General features: G+C 40.3%; 1 protein-coding gene across 2 annotated transcripts in view; it reads left to right on the top strand.

Moving 5' to 3' along the window:
• Nucleotides 1-16376, top strand: part of LOC127629981 (calcium-binding protein 8) — a 108615-nt gene that overhangs the window by 13100 nt on the left and 79139 nt on the right. For both annotated transcript variants that reach the window (XM_052107333.1, XM_052107332.1), the window contains exon 2: nt 8612-8736. In XM_052107333.1, coding sequence (XP_051963293.1) covers nt 8619-8736 — 118 coding nt within the window. In that variant the 5' untranslated portion in view covers nt 8612-8618. The remainder of the gene's footprint in view (nt 1-8611; nt 8737-16376) is intronic.

Below are 16376 nucleotides of genomic sequence, written 5' to 3'. Positions count from 1 at the left end.
CAAACAAAGAATTGGAGAGCTCCACACCAAGGCTGTCATCCACGGTACCATCTTGACTATGTTGTTCAAAATATGGGCACATATGAGCTCGAGTTTCCGGGTGAAGTGTACACAGAGTGGCACCAAAAGTGTTTTTTGTTTTTTTTTGCTGTAAATGATGTAATACAGGAATGCATATTTTACTAACTCTAACCACTAACCCAAACTCCATCCCTGGATCTGGATACAGACAGGGGCTAGACAAGAGCTTTGGTGAATATTCTAAGTGAAAAACTGATTTAATTTCACTATTGTTTCTCTCAAACCCATTGTATGTCTTTAGAAGACTTGGAATATGGTGCAAACGTCACACAGACTTCTTTTATGATGGTTTTATGATGGTTTTATGGTGCTTTAGTGCTTTTAGGAGCTTGATAGATTGATAGATTATTGTTGTATGGCAAGAGCTGCTTAACGATTATTCCAAAATTAAGTTTCACTGACAAAATAACATCATACGGGTTTGGAAACCACATGAGGGTGAGTAAATGATGACAGAATGTTATTTTTATGGGTGAACTATTCTTTTGGGGCTTTGCACTGTCCAATCAGCTATTCCATTAGAACCAACGAGCAGTCCCCCTACTGTACATTAGTCTCAAAGCATCATCCATCTTTTACAAGGATCGCCATCAATCATCAAGATGTCCTTCAGCAGACTGCTACAACCATTCTGAGTTGCTCAAGCTGTAGGCATTTTACTCTGAGTTGAAACTGGCTTTAGCCCAGTACATACTGTGACTGTGGGCTCACATCCCAAAACGTAGTCTGTGATCTGCAACCTTCTGGCCCCTTCATGCTGACTACTACTTCAAGTGGCTTCACATGCTCTCTCTCTCTCTCTCTTGCTCTTTACTGATGGTGTTACAGTGTTTAAATTGCTGTTTGACCACATTGCCCTCATGAGAGGTTTAAGTTTTTGTACAGGACACCAGAAGTGCGCCATCACAATCTGAATGAAAGCTAGCTTTTAGTTCAAGAGAGAGTGTTGTACAGCCTCTCTATATATCAAAAGAAAATAAATCTCCTTGGAGAGTTCTTATGGACTAAAGTTGATCTTTATATAAAATGGTAAGTAACATTACAATTCTGTGCACAGATTTACATTTTTCTCAATTTCTAAGGTTGAGCATATATACATATATATATATATATATATATATATATATATATATATATATATATATATATATATATATATATATATATATTTACACACACACACACACACACACACACACGTTGTGTTTCCATGTTTTATGGGGACTTTCCATAGACATAATGGTTTTTATACTGTACAAACTTTATATATCCTCTATCCCCTAAACCTAACCCTCACAGAAAACTTTCTGCATTTTTACATTTTCAAAAAACATAATTTAGTATGATTTATAAGCTGTTTTCCTCATGGGGACCGACAAAATGTCCCCACAAGGTCAAAAATTTCGGGTTTTACTATCCTTATGGGGACATTTGGTCCCCACAAAGTGATAAATACACGCTCACACACATACACACACACTGTAAATATATAAATATATACAGTTGAGGTCAGAAGTTTACATACACTTAGGTTGATGCCATTAAAAAAAGATTTTAACCACTCCACAGATTTCATATTAGCAATCTATAGTTTTGGCAAATCATTTAGGACATCTACATTGTGCATAACATGGGTAACTTTTCCAACAATTGTTTACAGACAGATTTCTTCACTTTTAATTGACTATATCTCAATTCTAGTGGGTCAGAAGTTTACATACACCAAGTTAACTTTGCCTTTAAGCAGCTTGGAAAATTCAAGAAAATGATGTCAAGCCTTTAGACAATTAGCCAATTAGCTTCTGATAGGAGGTGTACTGAATTGGAGTTGTACCTGTGGATGTATTTTAACCCTCTGGGGTCTGAGGGTATTTTGGGCCCTGGAGAAGTTTTGACATACCTTGACATTTGTGCTTTTTTCAGTTGCTTAAAAACATATTAATAGCTAAAGTCTGATAACACTGTATTCAGCAAAAACTGGGCTATGATAATATGTGAGCAACATGTGTGTACAAACTACATGTATGAAAAACATGTATGAAAAAAACAAATATTTTAAGTCACTGAAATAAGGTCATACATACTACTAAACATTTGTCCACAAGACTTTTGAGAACTGGATCTTGTAGCCTAGAGTGTTTGCAACAAAATTATGTGAAAACCATCCTGATCACTCATTCATACAAAACAAATAGTAATTTAACTTTTGTAAGACAATTTTAGTGTTGAAAGGTCATATGCGATGAGGTGTGAATGATCATGAATATTCATTGTAATACACACATGAGAGACAAAGACCCCTCCCCTGGGCCTGTCAACGAGGGATAGAGAATGAATGTGAGGAGACTTAATGATCAAAATCAAGTTTTAAGTTAAAAGAATCTGACTATATATTTTCTTTACATAAAGTCTTTACTTAATTTTAGACCTACACTACCGTTAAAAGAAGTCTCTTCTGCTCACCAAGACTGGATTTATTTGATCCAAAATACAGAAACATCATTGATATTTTGAACTCTTTTTACAATTTAAAAGAACAGTTTTCTATTTAAATATATTGTAAAATGCAATTTGTGATCAAAGCTGAATTTTCAGCATCATTACTGCAGACTTCAGTGTCACATGATCCTTCAGAAATCATTATAATATGCTGATTTTCTAATATGGGCATATTTAAAGTGCATTTTACACATTTACACCCGAACTAATATTTGCAAGCACAAGCTTTGGTGATGATAACGAGGCAGCATAAACACAAGTTAAAATATAATCTAAACATTCATATTATTTTTATATCATATTACATATCATATTTATATCATACAGCATACAATTTAAATACCTGCTTTTGATGAAACAGCATTTAAATGTAACTAAAACTTGCTTATTAGTAGTCATATTTAAAATGTCAATACTCTGAATCCTGGCTGGCAAGTCTGGAAACAGTCCCACTAGTAAAATATGTACATGTTATATAAAATATCATGTCAAATAATGAAAACTAAATGACTTACTCATCCAAAATTGTATCCTCTGCTGGATCAAGTCTCTCTTCAAAATACAAATGTTCATCGGAGTCCCGCTATTCTTCTGAGGAAAATATTAACTCTTCCTTAATATCCTGGAGCTTTCTTGCCTGTGTATCGTTGCAAACGAGCAGAAAAATTAATTAAATGTGTTTACAACCTCACTGTCGGGGGCGTTTACCATTTGCATTGATCGTCTCAGCACATTAGCGTATGAATGCCGCACTCTGCTGGTGGGTGGGATCACATTACAGATAATTAGATGAACCGGTAAAAAACTGTACATCGCTTTGTTTCATACAGATTACATTACAGGAGAATATTTGTTTTAAATTTGAATTATTTTATTTAAAAGTAGAAATCTTAAGCGTTCTTTAGACATATGTTTCATGTTTGTGTGATAAGTATTCGCGGAGTTTCAGTTCAATTCTTTGACGTGTTTCTGAAATATGTTCGTGGACACAGAGACAGCTGAAAGCTCACACTTTTTATTTTCTTTATTTTACAAAAGCACAAGATTTTTTTGTTATTATGAGTGTACACAAAAAAGTAGACCCTTTATAGTCCCTAATGATGTCTTACACTTATCTGTATACCCAAACATTATGGAGTATTTTAAGTTGTTTCTGCTGTAATGACGAAAATATCCAGCAGGACGTGCCGGGGCATCCGTCGACCCCAGAAGGTTAAGGCCTACCTTCAAACTCATTGCCTCTTTGCTTGGCATCATGGTAAAATCAAAATCAGGCAATATCTCAGAAAAAAATTTTGGAAGCAATTTCCAAATGCTGAAAGTTACCACATTCATCTGTACAAACAATAGTATGCAAGTATAAACAACATGGGACCATGCAGCCATCATACCACTCAGGAAAGAGACACATTCTGTCTGAAGTGCAAATCAATCCCAGGACAACAGCAAAGGACCTTGTGAAGATTCTGGAGGAAACCGGTCGACAAGTATCTATATCCACAGTAAAGTGAGTCCTATTTTGACATAACCTTAAATGCGGCTCAGCAAGGAAGAAGCCACTGCTCCAAAACCGCCATAAAAAAGCCAGACTACAGTCTGCAAGTGCACATGGGGACAAAGATCTTACTTTTTGGATACATTTCCTCTGGTCTGATGAAACAAAAATGTAACTGTTTGGGCATAATGACCATCATTATGTTTTTAAGGTAAAAGTGTGAAGAACACCATCCCAACCGTGAAGCATGGGGGTGGCAGCATCATGTTGTGGGGGTGCTTTGCTTCAGGACGGACTTGAGCACTTCACAAAATAGATGGCATCATAAGGAAAGAAAATTATGTGGCTATATTGAAGCAAAAAAGCTTGGTTGCAAATGGGTCTTCCAAATGGACAATGTCCCCAAGCATACCTCCAAATTTGTGGCAAAATGGCTTAAGGACAACAAAGTCAAGATATTGGAGTGGCCATTACAAATACCTCAGTCCGATAGAAAATTTGTGGGAAGAACTGAAAAAGTGTGTGCAAGCAAGGAGGCCTACTAACCTTGTCCACGCATCCGCAATTAACAGCAGTTCCAAATTTATAAAAAAAAACGATTTATTGCTTTAAATGTATTTGCGCACTCAATATACAGTATGCCAGCATCCAAGCCTTAAACCTGACAGACTTGCTCAGAGTATTTTAACCATAAGTGACTACAAGGTTTTCACTCTGCTAATTATTAAATATCCACTGGAATGTGAAATGAAACATTGTAAAGTATATGCTTACAGCACCTTGTATTTCCAGACAGTCTCCCATTAAAGTGCTAACCAAGCCCTACCCTACTTAGCTTCTGAGATCAGAAGGAATCAGTCGTGCACAGAGAAATCGGCATCAGCCATTAAAAACACCATAATGACTGACCACTACTAAAACTTTTGTACAGACACTCTCAACCTTTGTTAGTAATATGCTAATCAATTGTGCTTTTTTGCCACAAATTCTGATAATGTTGAATGCTTGATTTATTTATATCAATAAGGGCTTGTGCATGGTTGGTGGTTGTCACATGGGCCATGAGCCAAAAAATACAGCAAAGCCTTCAGTGGGTTTGTTTGTGGGAGTATTTGGTCCACACAGAATCCATTTTGATCTTTGAAATGTCCTGCAGGATATTGAATGCCTTGCATACTGAGTGGGCTTTTGACATCAAGCCTTTTCTTAAAACTCACTGTTTCAATAGGCACTCACTTCATGCTTATCAACATGGAGCCCAATTAATGTCAGAAGCTCAGTTTCACAACTATGTCTGACTGCTCTGTATTAAAATGATTCCCGTGTGCTGAATAAATAATATGTGAGGAATTGTAGCTCAAACTAATTATGAAATTAGAGAGATGAGATTTCCTTACGAAGAAGAATTTATGTTTGATATGTAGTTACTGTTTGGCAGAAATTTGAGTAAAATAGGCCTAAAAAGCTTGCTTCTTTGTACACCTAATTATTAATGTGGTTATCTAATCAGGCAATCATGTGGCAGTAATAAAATGCAATGCATAAAATAATTCAGATACGGTCAGGAGCTTCATTTAATGTTCGCATCAACCATCAGATTGGGGAAAATGTTTATCTCTGTGATTTCAACCTTTGATCTATTGTTGGATGGGCTGGTTTGAGTATTTCTGTAACTGCTGATCTCCTGGGATTTTCCCGCACAACAGTCTCTAGAGTTTACTCAGAATGGTGCCAAAACCAAAAAACATCCAATGAGCGGCAGTTCTGCAGATGGAAATGCCATGTTGATGGGAAAGGTCAACGGAGAATGGCCAGATTGGGTTGAGCTGACAGAAAGGTTACGGTAACTCAGATAACCACTCTTTGCAATTGTAGTGAGCAGAATAGCATCTCAGAATGCACAACATGTCGAACCTTGAGGTGGATGGGCTACAAAAGCAGAAGGCACTTCTGTTCCTAATAGAGTGTTCTATGAGTGTATATACAGTACTGTGCAAAAGTCTTAAAGGCATATAAGATGTTTCACAAAAGCATTTGTCTTATAATGGTTATTTGCGTTGTTCCATCTTGGCCCCGCCCTCCTCCGCTCTACACCATTCCTTTTGCAAATAGAATATAATAGAAGAACAGGGAGCTCTGCAACAGATGGCATGGCCCCCACAGAGTCCCCCACTGAACACTGAGTCAATTTCAGATTAAATGAAGAGACAATTCTCGAAGAAGCGGCCAACAACCAAGAAAAACTGTGTGCGGGTGTACGTACAGTGGGTACGGAAAGTATTCTCTTTGTTATATTGCAGCCATTTGCTAAAATCATTTAAGTTCATTTTTTTTCCTCATTATTGTACACACAGCACCCCATATTGACAGAAAAACACAGAATTGTTGACATTTTTGCACATTTATTAAAAAAGAAAAACTGAAATATCACATGGTCCTAAGTATTTAGACCCTTTGTTCAGTATTCAGTAGAAGCACCCTTTTGATCTAATACAGCCATGAGTCTTTTTGGGAAAGATGCAACAAGTTTTTCACATCTGGATTTGGGTATCCTCTGCCATTCCTCCTTGCAGATCCTCTCCAGTTCTGTCAGGTTGGATGGTAAACGTTGGTGGACAGCCATTTTCAGGTCTCTCCAGAGATGCTCAATTGGGTTTAAGTCAGGGCTCTGGCTGGGCCATTCAAGAACAATCACGGAGTTGTTGTGAAGCCACTCCTTCATAATTTTAGCGGTGTGCTTAGGGTCATTGTCTTGTTGGAAGGTGAACCTTCAGCCCAGTCTGAGGTCCAGAGCACTCTGGAGAAGGTTTTCGTCCAGGATATCCCTGTACTTGGCCGCATTCATCTTTCCCTCGACTGCAACCAGTCGTCCTGTCCCTGCAGCTGAAAAACACCCCCACAGCATGATGCTGCCACCACCATGCTTCACTGTTGAGACTGTATTGGACAGGTGATGAGCAGTGCCTGGTTTTCTCTACACATACCGCTTAGAATTAAGGCCAAAAAGTTCTATCTTGGACTCATCAGACCAGAGAATCTTATTTATCACCATCTTGGAGTCCTTCAGGTGTTTTTTAGCAAACTCCATGCAGGCTTTCATGTGTCTTGCACTGAGGAGAGGCTTCCGTCATAAAGCCCCGACTGGTGGATGGCTGCAGTGATGCTATTCGGGGAGGGAAGCTAATGACCTGCTACTAGGACACATGTGTGAACTTGTGGGGAACTTATTACATACATTAATTAAAAATTATTTTGGGAGCAGTTAGCTAAAAGAAATGGGCAAAAATGGCATTTATTTGCAGATGCATTCTTATTTTCTTTCTAATGCAATGAAATATTTTCAAGTGTAACATAAGTGCCCGAAAGTGTCCAAATATTTTGGGGGACCACTTCACTGTATACAGTATATCAGTATTACATTGGCCATAGGCCACTATGCTCTCTCAATACCTGCATTGGGATTAGCCTTTAAGAAAAACATATTGTTCAACCACAAGTTTTATACAGGAAAGTGCATTTATTAAAGGGACAATCTGCAATTGTCAGCAGCTTTTTACTGGCACTACAATAAACAGTACTGCTGTAAACTATAAGCACTCATTGAAACTGGAAACACCACCCATATGTTCACACACTCAAGGGTAATTCATAGTCAGTGTACCCATTCAGCATTAAAGGCTTGCCATTTTATAGATTCTTGTTTCATTAAGTTAAATGGTTCATTTACTGTGCATTGAGACTGCCTTTATGGAATTTTTCTAATAACTTCATGGTGTAGCAGAACAATAGCAATATTACAATTGCCAGCTGCTGCTTGAGGTATTTTGCTGAGCAAATTGGGCAAGGAAAACAGATGAAACAGTATGTAATGGTCATTTTTATGCCATCAATTTAGCTCTATCATGCAAACACATATGAACCTCCAGTAATGGTTGAGTTTTTGAATAGATCAGCACTCTTCAACCTTTTCAGGCCAAGGACACCTTGGTGGATAGGAAGACAGAGCAGAGACCCCATGTTACATGCATACAATTCAGAGTTGCATTTTAAGCTACTCCTATAATAAAGTATTTTGGAGTTTATTAATGTATGTACATACTCTTATGATGCTTACATTACAAAGCCATTAAAATAAACATTATCGATTGAGTTATATACTTGTACTTATAGCTATATACTTATATTAAATTTTAATTTTAACACATTTAGCTGAACTTTAGATTCTTCAGGAGCCCATGAATTGACTTGACAAGCATTTTCCTGTCCTGTGTTCATGTATTTCTCCTTTTAAACAGAATGTTTGGGTGGGTCATATCAAAGGGCTCTTTTTTATTTCTTTAAAAAAAAACACCAGCCAACTGCCTTTAGTTACGTTACAAATGTAACTAAACTGCCTTTAGTTACGTTACAGTCATGAATCATGATTTGCCACTTGCTAGTTGATTGCAGGGGGAGGGGCATTCTCAATCTAGAGATGATCTGATTGGACAAAAAATCTATTGGCTGAGTACATTGAACTCTTGTATTCTCTCTCAGGAAGAAGATGCCATTTCACCATGTGACGGCAGGACTTCTGTACAAAGGGAACTACTTGAGTCGCTCTCTGTCTGACCACAGCAATAGCGAGCAGCTTGCCAGCATCTCTGTGGAGGAGCTAGATGGTGAGCACTGATGTTACATAACACAAAACCACATGCAAAAATTTCAACCATCTGTAATGAGGATGTCTTATTATTCCAATTCAATATTCAGGAGTTGGACACACTTTATAATCGCTTTCAACACATAACAAATATTTTAAAGTGGTAATGGAAGCTGATTTGTTTACACACTGATGAGCCAAAACATTATGAACATTCACAGTTGAAGCGAATAACGTTGATCATCTCCTAACAAGGCCGCATGTCAAGGTCTGGGTAGATTAGATTGTAAGCAAACAATCAGTTCTCGAAGTCAACGTGTTGAATGCAGGAGAAATGAGCAGGAGTAAAGACCTGAGCGACTTTGACAAGGGTCAAATTATGGCCAGGCGACTGAGTCAGAGCATCTCTGAAATGGCAAGGCTTGTGGGGTGCTCCCGATCAGCAGTGGTGAGTACCTACCAACATTAGTCCGAGGAGGGACAAACCACAAACTGGTAAAAGTGTGTTGGGCGCCCATGGATCAATTACGGGGCAACAAATGCTATCCTGTATTGTCCGAACCGATAGGTCTACTGTGGCACAAGTGACAGAACATTTTAATGATGGTTACGGGAGGAATGTGTCACAACACACAGTGCATCGCACCCTGCTGCGTATTGGGCTACGTTGCCGCAGACCGGTCAGAGTACCCATGATGACCCGTGTCCACCATCGAAAGTGCATACAATGGGCATGCAAGCATCTGAACTGGACTGAACTGGAGCAGAGGAAGAAGGTCACCTGGTCCAATGAATCCCGTTTTCTTTTACATCACATAGATGACCTTGTACATGTGGGCCGTTTACCTGGGGAAGTTATGGCACCAGGATGCACTGTGGGAAGATGACGAGCCAGTGTGGCCTCTTTCAACAGGATAATGGAGGACCAACAGTATTTTAGGCAGATGGTCATAATGTTTTGGCTCATCAGTGTACAGTCTATATATATATATATATATATATATATATATATACACACACAACAGTTAGTTCTGGTCCTCGAATCTGATTGGACGAGAGACATTATATGTTACATTACATTACATATTACATTTATTTTAAGATGGTAATTTAAATATTCTGCTTTAGTGTGTTAATAGAAGAGGAGAATTGGTGCTGTTTTAAGGTACAAGGTGGTCACACCAAATATTAAGGCTACAGCCACACTAATACATTTTTGTTTGAAAATGTATCTTTTTCTCTACGTTTAGCATTATGTCCACACTGAGATGGCATTTTTGTCAACTGATGTCAAGCCTTTAGACAATTAGCTAATTAGCTTCTGATAGGAGGTGTACGGAATTGGAGGTGTACCTGTGGGTGTATTTTAAGGCCTAACTTCAAACTCAGTGCCTCTTTGCTTGACATCATGGGAAAATCTAAATAAAATAGCCAAGACCTCAGAATAAAATTGTGGACCTCCACAAGTCTGGTTCATCCTTGGGAGCAATTTACAAATTCCCGAAGGTACCACGTTCATCTGTACAAACAATAGTATGCAAGAATAAACACCATGGGACCACACAGCCATCATACTTCTCAGGAAGGAGTTCTTTTTTTCTCCTAGAAAATAATGCAGTTTGGTGCAAAAAGTGCAAATCAATCCCAGAATAATGGCAAAGAACCTTGTGAAGATGCTGGAGGAAACAGGTAGACATGTATCTATATCCAGAGTAAAACGAGTCCTAATGACCATTGTTGTGTTTTTGAGGAAAATGGGTAAGGCTTGCAGCCGAAGAACACCATCCCAACCGTGATGAGGGTGGCAGCATCATGTTGTGGGTGTGCTTTGCTTCTGGAGAGACTGTTGCACTTCACAAAATAGATGGCATCATGAGGAAGGAAAGTTATGTGGATATATTGAAGCAACATCACAAGACATCAGCCAGAAAGTTGAAGCTTGGTCGCAAATGCAACTTCCAAATGTCCAATGATGGACAAGCATACCTCCAGAGTTTGCCTTAAGGCAAAATGGCTTTAGGACAACAAAGACAAGATATGTGGCCATCACAAAGACCTCAATCCGATAGAAAATTTGCGGGCAGAACTGAAAAAGCATGTGCGAGCAAGAAGGCCTACAAACCTGAATCAGTTACACCAGTTCTATCTGGAGGAATGGGCCAAAATTCCAGCAACTTATTGTGAGAAGTTTGTGGAAGGCTACCAAATACATTTGACCCAAGTTAAACAATTTAAAGGCAATGCTACCAAATACTAACAAATTGTATGTAAACTTCTGACCCACTTGGAATGTGATGACAGAAAAAAAAAGCTGAAATAATTAATTCTCTCTACTATTATTCTGACATATCACATTGTTAATATAAAGTAGTGATCCTAACTGACCTAAGACAGGGAATGTTTTCTACGATTAAATGTCAGAAATTGTGAAAAACTGAGTTTAAATATATTTGGCTAAGGCAGGGGTCACCAACCTTTTTGATACTGAGAGCTACTTCATGGGTACTGAGTCATACGAGGGGCTACCAGTTTGATACACTCTTCTGAAATAACAAATTTGCTTAGTTTGCCTTATACATTATTAATAATGTAAAGACTCTGATCACGTTAATGATTTCTCACAATAATTACCAACAATGACAAGGTGGGAAACAGATATCAATATTCAGCACTTTATTTCTATTTATCTCAGTAATTGTAAAATGTTCAGATGATCACTTACATTACATTTCTTAGGAAAAATGTCCCATTTTCACTAGCCACTGACAAACCTTTTAAACAAATCATGAACTATGTTGCACCATGTTTCAAAAAGTTATCAATTATGTACATTGTAATGTCTGTAATGTAGTGAAAAATCTTAAATATTTTTAAATAAATCTTGTCACATTTTGAACTAATGACCAAATCTGCTGTATTTTTAATAAAATAATAACTGTTACATGTCATGAACACACATTTTAAATTGAACAATTCTTCAATATTTTAATTAAACTTTGCCATGGCACTGACATGTTGCCACTGACATCTGGTATAATTTTCTTTGTTTTCGCCGGCCTTGTGAAAAAAGCTTGTTGCTTACCCAAAGCTGTCTTTAGCTCAAGGGCTTTTTCTGCCCGTAGTGCGCTTCCCGGTGGGTTGTTAGTAGTTTTTGTGATTCGTAGTAAAGTGTCTCTCCACATTGTGCCGCTTTGCCGTTGCCACAGTCGCTCCGCATATAAGACACACGCAGGTTTCTTTCACAGTCGTAAAAAAGAACTCCCGACTCCCATTCGTTGTGAAAGTGATACGTTTTCTTTCTTTTTTCTGCCATGTTTTTGGGGTAAGAAACTACGTTCAGCGCCAATCTTCGCTGCGCCCTCTAGCTTAGCCTACTCTCAACAAGCACTGTATTGTCACTCGCACAATACTGACCGAACTGGAGTACGTCAGAGTTCACCTAAACTTATCTAAACTTCATGTATAAGAAACATATTTTTAAGATATTTTCATTTTTTAAATCTATATAAATGCAAGTGTGATTAAAAAAAAAATGAATAGCAACAGAATAAAATAAAATTTTATACGCAGCTGAGTTGTGCTATTTTTAGAACAGGCCTGCGGGCGACTCATGTGGTCTTTGGGGGCGACCTGGTGCCCGCGGGCACCGTGTTGGTGACCCCTGGGCTAAGGTGTATGTAAACTTCTGACTTCAGCAGTAAATGTTAATTTGTACAGCCTTCACAATCAATTCCTTCAAAGGCAACACAAAATTTACTCAGAATTGCTGTCCAGCTGACGAAACACGAGGACAATTACAGTTTAGCTTGTACATGGAACAGTGAACAATAAATGCTGTAATTTATATAAGAAAACCCTCAATAGGGAAATAAAACATAAAACTAGAAAACACGGGCAGGGAACACATACCTGGCTAACAACAACATTCAACGAATGACAAGGAGTGAACAAAAAGCAGGGCTTAAATACACAGTGAGTGATGACTGAATAAGACACAGGTGAGAACAATGAACAAAATGGCAGTGATGATGGCAGGTGGATACTGGGAAGTGTAGTTCTTTAACAATGACAAGTGAACACGAAGACTAACAAAGAGACTAAGGGGCTACACAAGGGACAAAAGTGAAAACTAAGGAATGCAAAGGTGACAAAAATGGCAGACAGAGGGCAACAGTGAAACAAGACAAGGAATTCCTAACAAGAACAATGAACACTTAGCAAATCAGTAAAGTGCAAAGTCCTGCAAATGGTGAGGTAACCGACGTGTTCTGGGGGGCACAGTCCGAGTGGACACCGGAGTGTCAGGAAGCTCAGTAACACCTGTTGACGGTCCAGCTTCCGGTGTGCACCGTGTCAGAGGAAACAGTTCAGAGTACAGGGTAACATGGCCATCCTGTGCGTTATGCGTAGCGCTGGAGGGTTGTGGAGTGCCATGTTGTTGGACGTAAGGTTGCAACTGGGACAATGGTATGGGCTCCAGTGGAACCTGGGGTGCAGGAGGAGGTCCAAGGGGCACCGGTGTAGTGAGGGGTGGGAGGAGTCCTGACAATGTGGTCAGGATATTTGGTTTAACAATGGAGGAAGGGGGGGTGAAAGTCAGTGAGTTCTTTGAGTCTGTGATGTAGGGTTTCATGCGATTGTAATGAATGATTTTCACTTTCGCACACGGTCTGGATACATCACGAACTTCAAAATTAACAGGGGTAGAAATACCCGAGGGGTATATTGGTTGCAAAACCTCATAGGGACCCACCCAACGTGGACACAGTTTATTGTGGCGGCGGGCAGGGTCATCTACTAACACAAAGTCACCCTGGCTATACAGAGTGTACTTTAAGTGACGATCATAGTTCAGGCGTTGCTGATCTTGTGCCCTGTCTTTGAGCGGATGCAAAATGGTAAGCAGAGGTCAATCTTTTCCGCAGCTTGTTAGCATATGCTGCTGGCGTGCCCGCTGTCGCTGGACTGACAGCAGTACTATCCTGGAGCAGGGTGTCCAGGGAAATGCGCGCCTCATGGCCATGAGCCAAAAAGAAGGGTGTCAGTCCCGTACTAGTGTGCTTGGTGGTGTTATAAGCCAATGCAACCAGCAGAAGGTGCTCATCCCACTCTGTGCCCGACACAAAAAGATGCTTGGAAAGTTCATCTTTAAGGGTACGATTAAAGCGCTCAACAGCCCCGTCGCATTGAGCATGATAAGGGGACGTACGGAGCTTCTTGATCGATAACAAGTTACAAAGGTGCTTAATGAGATCGGATTCAAATTGTCTGCCCTGGTCAGAATGTAGGGCCTCAGGAACACCATGTTGTGGAATATAGTGGTCAAAGATGCAGCCTGCCACTGAGACAGCAGTTTGATCCTTCAATGGGTAGAGACTGACAAACTTAGTGTATAGGTCCATTATTACCAGAACATAACGGTTGCCCTTGGTAGAAATAGGTAACTCTGTTATGTCTGCGGCCACAATTTGAAATGGACGGTCAGGAGAGATAGGAATGAGTGGTGCCTGAGGTCGGGGCACCGGAGAGCGCCTTGACTGACAAGCAGCACACTGGGAGCAATGTTTGGCAACGTTTGACGACATGTAAGGCCAGTAGAAGGACCGCAAGGCTCTGTCCAAAGTTTTGGCCAGCCCATAATGACCCACTGAAGGGTGTCCATGAACATGACTGAGGACTTCAGGAATTAACAAAGTAGGAATGACAACTTGCAAGGCATTGTCCCCAAAAGAGCTGCGTGAATGTCTGCATAACACTCTATGGATAACTAGGCGACTAAACTGTGCCCATAGTTTCCTGAGGTATGATGAAGCATCACGCAGCCTCCATAAGGGTGGTCTGCGTCCTGTGTCCATCCAAGAGAGCACCACGGCTAAATCTGGGTCTGACCTTTGTTGTTCCATGACGTTCCACTCACTTTGGAATTGCACAAGATTTGATGTTGTGTGGTGTGGAACAGTCACGGGCAAAGGGGCATTCGCGTCCCTAGACAGTGTTTGGGAATGTGCTGACATCGGTTCAGCCTGCAAAGCTATTGATGTAGTCTGAGTTGCTACAGAGACAGTAGACGCGTCGCTCTGAAGACACCCGTCTGGTTCCTGAGGAACGGTCTCTGGCCGTCTGGACATGGCGTCTGCATTAAGGTGTTTAGCGCCATTACGGTGAATGACATGCCAGTCATAAAGGTCCAGTTTTATGGCCCAACGTGCCCTTCTACCTGTAGGGTCATGGTCTAACGGAAGTTTCTTGAGACCGACCAAAGGCTTATGATCAGTAATGATGGTGAATGGATGACATGCAAGATAGTGTCGGAAATGACGGACCGACCACACAATGGCATACAATTCCCGATCAAACGTAGACCATTTCCTTTCAGCAGTAGACAGCACGTGGCTGGCATATGCAATGACATGCTCTTTTCCGTCCACTTGTTGTGAAAGAACAGAGCCCAGCGAATGAAGGGAAGCATCAGTGTAATGGATGAAAGGAATTGAAAAATTTGGAAATGCCATAACTGGTTGTGATGTCAGTTCCTGCTTCAATACACTGAAAGCTTCATTTGCTTCAGCTGACCAAGAAAATTATACTCCTTTGTGTGTGAGATGGTACAAGGGTTCAGCTGTGCGTGCAAAGTGTCTAATAAATCAATGATAGTATGAGCACAGACCCAGAAAAGCCCTGACTTGCGTGGCTGATGTCGGAATTGGCCATGTCCTGACTTTGTCTATGTTAGAGGGGTCTGGCTCGACACCGGCACTGGAAACACGATGGCCCAGGAAAGTCACCGAAGAACATGCCAGATGGCACTTGGACGGCTTAAGTTTGAGACCAGCCGTACGAAATCGCTGAAAAACTTCGCGCAGATGCTGGAGGTGTTGTGGGAAATCAGCACTGTAGACGATAATATCATCTAAGTAGATTAAACAAATACTCCAGTGCAGACCCCGAAGCACAAGCTCCATTATGCGCTGGAAACTGGGCGGGGCATTCGAGATCCCCATTGGCATCATACAGAATTGATATAGGCCTGTACCGGTGGAGAAAGCCGTTTTTCTTTGTCCTCTGGGTTGAGTGGTATTTGCCAGTAACCAGCAGTTAAATCAATTGTGCTAAACACTCTGGCCCCAGAAAGTCTATCGAGGGTATCATCCACCCGAGGAAGAGGGTGTGAATCTTTGATAGTGACGTCATTGAGACGTCTGTAATCTACACAGAACCGGTGTGTGCCATCCTTTTTCCGGACAAGCACAACCGGAGCTGACCACGGACTGTGAGAGTCCTCGATGATGTTCTGGTCCAAAAGCCTCGACACCTCTTGTTGGAATACGGCCTGAGTAGCTGGTGACGTTCTATAAGGGCGCAGTTTTATTGGTGCAGCATCACCCGTGTTGATACTATGTGTAATCAGGTTGGTTTTCCCATAATCATGAGAATGGGAGCTAAAAATGTTAGAGAACTCTGTCAACAGGCTTTTGAGCTGTGTTTGTTCTTCAGCGTTTAAGTGTGTATCCTCCAAATGTACCTCAGGCACTGGTTGGACAGTTTCTGTGGAAGTAGTCACAGCTGAGACTAATGCATACTCATCAAGTGTATTGCCAGTGATGGAGAAAATCTGACCTAATGGGCATCCAGCCTCAAGAGAGACTGTTTCGTTAGTCG

The sequence above is a fragment of the Xyrauchen texanus genome, chromosome 36 (assembly GCF_025860055.1).
Source record: "Xyrauchen texanus isolate HMW12.3.18 chromosome 36, RBS_HiC_50CHRs, whole genome shotgun sequence".
In the NCBI taxonomy this organism is placed as follows: domain Eukaryota; kingdom Metazoa; phylum Chordata; class Actinopteri; order Cypriniformes; family Catostomidae; genus Xyrauchen; species Xyrauchen texanus.
The sequence above is the reverse complement of the archived record's forward strand: the minus strand, read 5'-3'. Positions and strand labels throughout refer to the sequence as shown.